Raw genomic sequence first — 10805 nt, forward strand, 5'->3', positions numbered from 1 at the left:
AAGGTAGCAAATATTTGTGTTTTTAAGACAATGAAGTGATTAACACTTTGATGAAAGTTTTCTAAGTTGTTTTTCCTAAGCGCCGCAGTTGGGCCAGAACAGTGAAAAGTCCTCTTTCAATCGAAATTTCTTGTATAGCTATCCCAGCCATCTCTTCAAGAAAATAACATGGATGGAAGCTTTCGCTAGTTACTGAACTTACAAAGTTATAGACTTGAAAATATAATGAATGTTTAAGAATTCTTTGTTACAGACAGCCCTAATTTGTAGACTACCCTTACGCATTTTTCTTCTAGGCAGGAATTTTAATAATGTAGGCTGGCTGTAGTATAATAATAGTAGATATAATAGTAGGTAGAAACTATAATTTAAAACATTCTGTTTGGAGTAATTTGTGTTAATCTGATAAGTAAGCTCATCATTCTAATAATTCTATTTTTTACATTTGACGATTTCTTAATTATTTTCATTAGCCATTAATTTTTGTTTGTCATAAACAGACGTTGTAGCGAATTTGACAAAAAAAGAATGATCTTTCGTTTATCTTCATTACTTTAAAAATGGTTTTATCAGCATAAGAAACTCAATCATTTAAAAATAAATTTTGTGAGTTAATTGATAAGTATTCTTTTAAATTTATTTATTAATAAAAATAGGTTTATGCTTTCTTTTAACAAGTCAATAGAAAAATTTGTACGATTTCTATATACTATACTCTGAATCTAAAATATAGTATATTGGTTATGTTCAAGTTTTACAGTACTATATATTCTACACTGGTGTGCAAAACTTAAGCAACAATGTAAATTTTAATCAGATAGCCATAAAATTGTAGAAAAGGGGTTCTTGCGTTCAGTACAATGAACACGCAATTCAGTAGAAAGGTCATGCGTATGCAAATGTCAAGAGAAAAACGTCACAGGCTACGTGGACGTACGCAAAACGCGTACGGTCGACGCGCTCAACTCAAGATTACCATAAAAGGAAGGATGGAGATGCAATTAAAGACATTCGCTGCAAGTTCAAGGAGTTCTTTCGTGAAATATTGGCTAAAAGAAATGATCTGGGTGACTTCACACGTGGAAGAATGATCGAAAATCTGGAGTAGGGGCGAAGTGTGACCATATAGCTGAAGAGTTCGGAATCAACAAAAGTGGCGTTTCGCGCGTTTAGAAAGCTTTCCAAACCATAGGTGCAGCTATTAGAAAGGTTGGTGGTGTCCATCCCAGGAAAACAACTGCAGCAAATAACTGATATATAGTCCTGCAGACGAAAAGAGCCCGAAACCAGTCAGCAAGCGCCGCAGCTCAACAACTGTGAACAGCAACGGGCGACAATTGTCGTGGTTTACTGTGTCCAAATACCTTCACAAAGGGGGTCTATGCGCTTGCCGTCCTGAACGCTGCATCTCTTTGAAAGCTGGCCATCGGCATCACCGTTTACAGTGGTGCAAGGAGCGCAAAAACTGGGCATCTCACCAATGGAATCGTATCCTCCTCACGGATGAGAATCGTTTAGTGCCACAAGCGATTCTCAACATAAATTGATTTTGAGAGAGGTCGGGACACGTTTAATCTCAGTAACATTAGGGAAAGAGACCGTTACGGTGTTCTGAAGATCTTGTCTTGAGAGGCATTATGCTGAACGGGCGGACAGAGCTCCTGGTTTTCGACAGAAGTTCTATAACCAGAGATCCCTATCGTCAGGAGGTGATTCTTCCCCATGTGCGTCTGTTGCGAGATGCCATTGGAGCAGACTTCGTTTTTATGGATGACAATGCACGGCCACGCCGGACTCTTGCTGTTCAGAAGCTACTAAAAACTAAAGATATCACTCGAAGGGATTGGTCAGCGTGCTCCCCTGATTTAAACCCCATAGAACATGTGTGGGATGCTATGGGGGACGCTTGTGTTACGATTGCATTCTCCGGGGAACACTCAGCAACTGAAACAGATGCTGATTGAGGAATGGGCACTCTTACCTCAAGATCTGTTGGACAATCTGGTGCTGAGTCTGGAGAGACCGTTCGAAGCAGCCATTGCAATAAGGGAAGGGCATATCCCATACTAAGGAACACCTGCTTGGTGTTCTTCCTCTTGTACAGACAATCATGTGTAACGATACTATGAGTTCAATAAAGCCCGTTTTTCTTTGATTCCATATTGTATGCATTGTATTACTTTTTAGAGCAATTATGATTTCGTCATCGTTTAAATACAAAATGCTGTCTCTTAATTCTGAATTTCATGTCTCTCAGATGTTTTCTCGTGGAGTTATGCCAAAAAGAACACCCGTTGCTTAAGTTTTGCACACCAGTGTATATAACCACGATATTTTCTTCTCCAAAACGGCTATCCACGGATCCAGATGACTTTGGTCACTTGTGGAGAGGTGTGTCTTTGAGAAGTGATGCTCAATACCGATGATTGTTTATATTCTCAAAAAATGCTTTCACATTCTCAGAAATGCACTTTCACAGGTGCCCACCTCCTTTCTATGTTCTTTATTTTTCTTTTATGATTACCAAGGTCATTAGACAAACAAGGTTATGCTCTTTCCAATACTGAGGTAGCTAAGTTACAGAAGTGGAAAATCTAAGACGCAAAAGGAGAAGGAAAAAAAGTTGGTTTTTAACAGACTAGGAGGCAGTGACGTCATACAAAAGCAAATCTTATTGTATAATAACCTTGATGATTATTGCGAACCAATGCATCGTATTTCTTTTCTTCCCTAATTTTCTTGAATCTGTTGCATACGTATTTTCATATTTTGACTTTTCTCCTCTGTTTTACTACTTTATGTTCAAAAGAGAAATTCATAAACAAGCGCTGGACATTTTGAAGTTAAATTTCTTTTTCAGTTGAACTTGAATTCTCTTCACCACTAAAACTTTATTAGTTTAGTAATTTTATTCAATCGAAAAACATTCCTTAACTTTGTGAACTTTCTTCAATCAATCGAAAAACATTCCTTAACTTTGTAAAAGTGGGTATTATCTTTATTTAAGAGGAAAAATGAAATATTTATATGATTTTTACATTTTTAGTTCTTTTCCGTTAGTCTTATTTATTTTTTTTATGATTATTTCTTAGCCTGAAATTTTCAGGTTGCAAACATTTTTAATAAGATTTTTCTTATTACTTTAATTATCGATGTCAATTTATTTTTGGCATTACGAATCTGTGAGATACTTCCCTTCGTTACTATGTAAACCTGGTGGCTACATATGAATAGCTAGCTCCATACGTCACGCACGTGTAACGATGAAGCGCACATCTGTATATAGTATTCAGACACCACGTTTCAATTCTCGCATTTTTATAACAATGCTCAAAGAACTGTTATTATACTCTTTCTTAACCTCTAAATCAAAATCCTTGTTTTATTCGGCATTTGTTCCATATTCAGTCATCTGCAACGTCATCTTATAATATTGTCTAAAAGAGGCAGGCACGTCCTATCCACAGAAATCTGATTAATTAACTATTAATCTTAACTATCACGAAAGGTTTTTTTTCCGCAAGGTATGAATGTCACTTCTCAGAATTTTTCCATACCGGCATTCCTTAGCTCTTTGAGATTTTTTGAGGTTGTTAAGCTCCATAGCAGATTGAAAAAAAGCTATTTAATAGACATATTCTTGGAATTATACATTCATATCTGTGACCGATATTTTTTCTGTCTCCATGAAGTCCCCTTTATTTTTTAATATTTTTTTGCTCAGCTGGTATAGTCCATCGGCGGTAAGTAGGAAAATGGACTTGGATCTTTATATTTTTAAAACGGTACTATGGTATTAGGAATGCTATGAATGCAAAGACGCTTGGTACCGTTCCTTCGTAAAAAAAAAAATAAAATTCAAGTGACAGGTACATGCAGTTGTTTGGCTTTTAATCTCTTTTCAATGTTTATCAATTGTGTCATTTTTTATGTTATTACTTTTTATTTGGGGGTGAACGTTTATTCCTTACAGGCATTTTTTCCATTCTATGCATTTCCCGACCAATTTTTAAGGACATTTTCGATGAATTTTAAGGTCATCAGAATTTGCTTGATAATAACGAAAGAATCATTATATAATTGTCCATTTTCTTGCAAAATATTCTTTTTTTTTTATAAAACATTCAAACATAATTTTTTTAACATTTACACGTCACCATGATTCGCAGTATATTTAGGCAAATCGATGCAAATGTACTTATTCGGATACTTAAGTGTACAAACTTATGTGTAAGATAGTAACACAATAAAAAACAGAATTAAATTAGAAACATAGAAAGCCAGAAAGTATACATTCTATAAATTGCCTTTCCGAAAATTTATATGGTACAACTCCAGAAGAGAGTAAAAACTTATTGACTTCTTCGGTCGATGGAAACAATCGCAACTTGAACAAAACGTCGACCAGTGAAACCGAAGAATTGGTAATGACCTTAAACGCAGTCAAGAATGAAAGGGAAATAAATGATCCCGCAGGAAATTTCTACCCCTTTTGAGAAAATATCGAATTTCTTGCAGAATATCGGAACGAGTTGATGAAATCGAAGTTCTGGTGATTGATGAGATAACAAGGGACCTTTATTCTTTCTGCAATTTAGAAACGTAAGAAAATTCAGCAGTTAGTCTCCGAAGACTCAATTGTTATTTCTTTCATCTTGTGAACCACGCCTATTGAACAAGACAGATTTGGCTGCCCGTAAAGGCACCTGAATCGATTTGCATTACAGTAACACAGATAGATGGCAAATAGTTAATATTATTGTTCTGTAAGTTGTATAATTTTTTCATTTAACTTATAGTTAAAATGGAAGAATATATAGAAACTTATAGAGAAAACTCTTGCCGAACGCGAGGGTTATGTCAATAATTCATTGCGCGTATGGCAAAATATCTTTCCGTGACGTTAAATTGTGTTAAAAATGTATTAGGTACAAATCAGACTGAGAAAGTGTAAATAATTTAAACAAGCCTAAATATTGTTCTGTTTAAAAATGAAGAAACGAAACAAATGTTATTTGAAAGTGTCACTATTATTGCATAATAAGTACATCATAAAATTATTTTTTTAAAAGCTGGTAATTAATTGAGACAATAAATGAAGTAACTTTTTAGTAGTTTCGCTGTACGCAGCGAAAGGTTTTTCAGTGTCCTTCAAAAAGTTTCTTTCTATCTACTTTTTTCATATGGATCAATCTCCATGGCCAAATCAGACAATTCCTGTGCCTTCTTTAACAATTCGTTTAAATTCTTGTGAATTAAAAGGCGCTTTATATTTTTTGTTATCACCGCTTTCATTGAATGCTAATGTTTAATATTATACTTATTCATCGTTTCTCATTTTTCCCTGTAATGGTTATTAATACCTAACACTGTTTGATAATAATTAACATTTAATTACATCGTTAAACATCATAATTATTGTTTAACAATGCGTTTAACTGAAACACTCTGTACAGTGAAGTTTTTGATTAATTTTATGAGTTGAATTATTTTATTATATTATATTACTCATTGTTGACCAAAGTTTGAGTTATGCTGTAAAATAAAACATTAAAATAATTATTCTATCTTCGTTTAATCTTTATTTAAAATTACTTATTTATTATTTAATTCCGTTTGATCCTGTTGCCGAGTCTCAAAATGCATATACAAGTGGATTTATTCTATAAACTTTAGTTTTCTCATTCTCATTTGCATGCAATTCTTACCGTTGAGAATTTCACAGGTTCAATTTTTGGATTCAGTGTATGTACTAAATTTGAATATCTGCTTATCAGAAAGTCGGTTAAAAATCGATGACAAAATTCCACTCAGACTGAAACATCATGATTGAACTAAATAACAGATTATGAAAAGCATGAAAATTTGTGAAATATTTTTTATGTTAATTAATAATAATTAATAATATAATTTAATGTAATTTTGAAACTCAAAAACTATTTAAATTCAAAGAAACTGAGGACTTTTTTCTTATTTCTGCCATTTATAAACAATTATACACATTAATTTAGTGTAAATAAAAAGCTATTGTTATATATTACTGTAATAGTTATGATATTATTATTTGAACATATTACCTTAAAATGTATCGACCGTAAAAGTAAGCGTACGTATTCAATTCGTATTGCGCGTCGGCATACCTTTTTGCCTTGGTACAAAATAATTAGACATGGCTCTACCTAGAATTATAAGGAAGTAATGCTCACTTTTGATTATGTGATCAAAATTCAGTACATGTTAAAAACTCTATTCTAATTATGTACTCTATTCAGTACATAATTAAAAATATTGCATTTCAGGCTCAGTCTGATTTAACCGATCAAGAGACAGTTGTTTATCCGGATCAAATGGAAAGTTCAAGCTTAGCTCTCAGATTTCGTCTAAAACCAGATGTTCTTCATAATGGAAGAGTTATTGTGAAGTGCGTGGCCACAATTAAACACATACATGCCGCCACTGTCAAAGAGATCAGAACTGCAGGTAAGCAAATGAAAAGTATAAATGGAATCTGAGGCAAAGTTTAACATAAAATCATCATTCGAGAATAATGGTCTTTAAAATAAATAAACTTTAAATTCACTTCAAATGGTATCGTCCTTTCTTAAATCTGATATGTAAAACGAGTTTGTATTTTTTTTCCCCTTTTCAAATGTGCATTTTACGTTTGCTTCGCTTAACTTTATTACGTATAATTTCATACAGGAAAAGAATTTACTTGAATTAACTTTTAGAAAGTCGAATGTTTTTTTATTATCAATTTAAAATCAGTTTATAATTTAATCTTTAGTTTTGTAATTTATATCAGTATCACCCTATCAAAATATGATAATTATTAAAATTTTTAATGATTATATGTGACAAAAAAAAATAAACTGAGAATAAAAGTGAATATAGGTTTGTTTTGGAATTCACAGTATCAAAATATGGTAATTAAAACAATTTTCAATGAATATTTGCTATAGGAAAAAAAAAATGAAGGGAAAATTGAAATAAAAATTTTCTTGCTTTGCGTACGCAATTTTTTTTTCAAAGCATTTCAAGCTAGTCTACATATTTCTAAAATTACCTTTTAAACATTTTTTACTAGTGACATGGTTAAAATGATAAAACAGATTTGCATATAGTTTCATTATAATTAAGAATAACATTAGAACTAATGAATTCAGGAAGAACTGGTATCATGTGCAACATTTTCAATATAATATAAAATTAGTGATGCAAAAATCTAATGAACTAAACAGATGTATATATAACTTTTTCTCATAAATCCATATACTTCACCGGCTTCGTGACACAGATGCGAGATAATGTGTAAGTTATAACAGCATGTACCACGTTAGTCACAAAAGTAAATTGTAGTATACTTATAATATATATATATATATATATATGTGTGTGTGTGTGTGTGTGTGCATTAAATATTTAATAGGAAATTGTATATAAAGTGTGTATAGTAAATTATATATGAAGGATGCATATACGAACAAAGGAAGCGAAAAGTTGGATGTAATTGTATAGTTGGATGCCCCATTCATAGATGCGTGAACTACTTAAACAAACTGAGCACAAACGAATGTTATATTGTAAAGATGAAAAAAAATAGACAATTACGGCAAATGTTATGAAATAACGAGGTTGTCTCACGAATTATCAACTCTGAAGTTGGATATATTTTCACTGTAAATGTAGACCTTTCTTGTCTCAGTACCCAATTAGGCAAAGAAACTTGATACTAGTAACCGACTCAAAATTATATATTTAAACAATAAAGAAGCGAGAAGAAGGCACTGTACTAAAAAAAATTAAAGAAATGTTTACCAAGACGAAAAAAATAGCATCTTTCGAAAATTTCTCAAAAATTTAAATGAACTCATCGATGCTTGAAAAAGAGTTCATTTTCCTATTTAAAGTTTTATATCGATCTAATAGCCTAATTACTAATTCAGGTAATTTAAACTTGAAAAATGTTTCGCATCTCAAAATGTAGCAGTTTCAAATTAGATCCCCCCCTCAATCAACTGCTGCTGGATACCTCCTATTCGGACTTTTTTACTGGTATTTTATTTTTCAACTTCTAAAATCAGCGTAATCTGGAACTTAAAGCTATACAGCTTTCTAGCTGACATTCCCAACGGTGTCGGAGTTTACCTCCCTAGAGGTCGATGAGATTTTATAGGAGAGTGATGATGATCAAAGTGTCGACAGCCAAACGTGCACAGACAATTGATACACATAATCAAGATTCCATTGATTACAGAAAAACGTATCAATAATACTGATAATTTATTTTTTATTGATATAAAGCTGTATGGCGTATTAAGAGAGAAGTGATATAAAATATATATCTATAATAAAAATTTTAATAAAAACATACTAAAATTACTCAAAATATTTTTAAATAAATAATATTTTTTAAATAAATAAATTTTTATGTAATAAATGGAATATATGAAAGTAAAACGCAAGAAAACACAGTCAAAAACAATATATATATATATATATATATATATATATATATATATATATTGTTTTTGACTGTGTTTTATATATATATATATATATATATATATATATATATATATGAAGCACGCAAAATTAGAATGGAAAACAGGAAATAAGTTAAATATTTTTGAACGATGTGATTTAAGCAGTTTCATGCCAAAAACTATAGCTCTGTGTAAGAAAAAATTCGCCCCGGTGGTTTTTTATTAAGTTACCGATTGACTGAGTTTTGTGCATACTTTTCTAGCCTTGCATTCTGTGAGCATATATTTTAAAACACTGTGCAAGGTTTTTCTATGTTAATCAACCAGTTATTATGATTTTGATCTTTATTCCAATTTCTTCTTTCCGTATTCCTCACCAGAATGCAAATTAGTTTTGTGTGAATTTAAGTTGAGGGCTTTGAATCTTAGAGGGAGAGAGCTTCTGACACCTGCGTTTTTTGTTAGTTTTTCGCCAGATCTATTTAAGATATTCCGGTGTTGGCATTTTCGCTAGCCGATGCGTTAAACTTAGCGCCGTTAAAATAACTGAGCTGGCTTATTTCTTATTCTGTTGAATGCGTAGTCTTAGATTACGTTGCTCGCGTTTGAATTTAATCATCTGTTATTGCTTAATTTAGATAGTCACAAGTGTTGCTTCATACGTAGCACAAGTTTTGTCCTTATGTTCATTTTCGACTAAAGAAAAAAGGTTATTTTAAATCTTCTCCTGTATTTGTGGTTTCTTATATGTGTTTTACACGTATTTTGTATGCGTCTAGTGTATGTGTTTGTATATGATGTAATTTGTGTTTAACAAACCAACATGTAACAAATAATTCGCCTATCGATCAAAACTAATGTATTCTTAAGACGCCCCTGTATTCCCATGCACAATTACGTGAAATTCTTCAATAAGCTCCCGAGGTGGCCTCATGAGGCTCTAGGGAGTTGCTGCGACTAGATAGGGGAGGGCGCGGAATATATACCTGTTTACCTCTGTTAAACACCAGGCGTCCCCGTCCTCCGTCACCTGTCACCTGTATTTGTGGTTTGTTGAGACGTAGCAATAACTCGCTATTCATATCTGTAGAGTAGTAGTCTAATAGTAGACATAGTAGGGTCTTTAGGATTCAGGTTTTAGCTCTAGTTATCAATAGCATCCCTCCTACAACTCTTAGAAGTTAAGTCTTAATGATTCTGCAATATTGCTCTGAGGTTTTGGCAAAAAGAATGGATAACGCGAAGATTAAAGAGGAAAAATATCGAAAGTTCCATCTGAAAAAAAAAATACTAATGAATATAAAATAAATATATGAAATAATAAAATATTTAATACATGAAAAAATATTAAAATATTTGAAGTTTATTAGAATTTATAGACGTTTTATTTCAAATTATATTTATCTTAAATTACAAATCTTTGTAACATATTAGCCATATTGCATGTAAGTTCATGGCATATTTCTGAATGCCAGCTCATGAAACTAAAAAAAATTAATGCTTGTTAATTTGTATTAAAATCATTTTAAAGAAATATAAGTATTCATTCATGGCAACGCACTGCATTTTCCGCAATCATTCGAATCATTATAAATGGGAGGAGTTAATCCCCAGCGCAGTCGAGCTCACTAAACAGATGTCAAAGAGTTCAAAAGAAACTACAACAGAAAGTTTCCTTAAAATGTCAGTTTTATCTCTTTTGTAGCTCTTTTACTAAAACATTTCATAGAATACTGTTAATCCCTGTTTTGTTGCTCTTCCTTTTTTCATTTAGGTTTGAAAAAAGCGGAGCTTCACACATGGCTGCTTTTCGCGGCGGTCGCAACATTTATAATCCTGCAAGTGGCACAGGCTTAAGCGCTGAGGATCAAAATAAAGTGACATTTCTTTGAAGCCAAGTGACACAAAAGGAAGCCTTTGTCCTAGAACATTTGTAAACGTGCATAAAAGAATAAGCAATATGTATGGATGTATGCATACGAATGCATTCTTCAGTGATAAATAATCTCTTCTTTATGCTGTAAATAGTAAAAGAATTATGATCTATTTAAAAGAACAGTGAAGCATTGCGAATGAATAAAAGTATCTATTTATTGTTGTTCTTATTATTTCTCGTCTTTTTCTTTTAACCCACATTCTTATTCTTTGCTATAAGAGAAAAAACCGGAAAAAAAAATGTTTCACAATTTTTAAAACAGCTTTCCTTTTTTTTTTTTTAATTAATTGCTAAGATCCATTTGGTATGTAATGACCAAAGTCCGGATTTGGGAGCATTTTAGAACATTTTGAGGCATATTACAGTAATTAAAAGAAAAATAA

General features: G+C 32.1%; 1 protein-coding gene across 1 annotated transcript in view; it reads left to right on the forward strand.

Moving 5' to 3' along the window:
* The window catches only part of LOC118187006 (cell adhesion molecule 2-like), a 114153-nt gene extending 103572 nt beyond the window's left edge, over positions 1 to 10581 (forward strand). The window contains exons 7-8 of the mRNA XM_035357187.2: positions 6300 to 6480; positions 10261 to 10581. Of these exons, the coding sequence (XP_035213078.1) occupies positions 6300 to 6480; positions 10261 to 10343 (264 nt within the window). The 3' untranslated portion in view covers positions 10344 to 10581. The remainder of the gene's footprint in view (positions 1 to 6299; positions 6481 to 10260) is intronic.
* The last annotated feature ends 224 nt before the right edge of the window (positions 10582 to 10805 follow it).

This window comes from Stegodyphus dumicola, chromosome 10 (assembly GCF_044657685.1).
Source record: "Stegodyphus dumicola isolate Sdum_Otavi_A_Nest chromosome 10, ASM4465768v1".
Lineage (NCBI taxonomy): Eukaryota > Metazoa > Arthropoda > Arachnida > Araneae > Eresidae > Stegodyphus > Stegodyphus dumicola.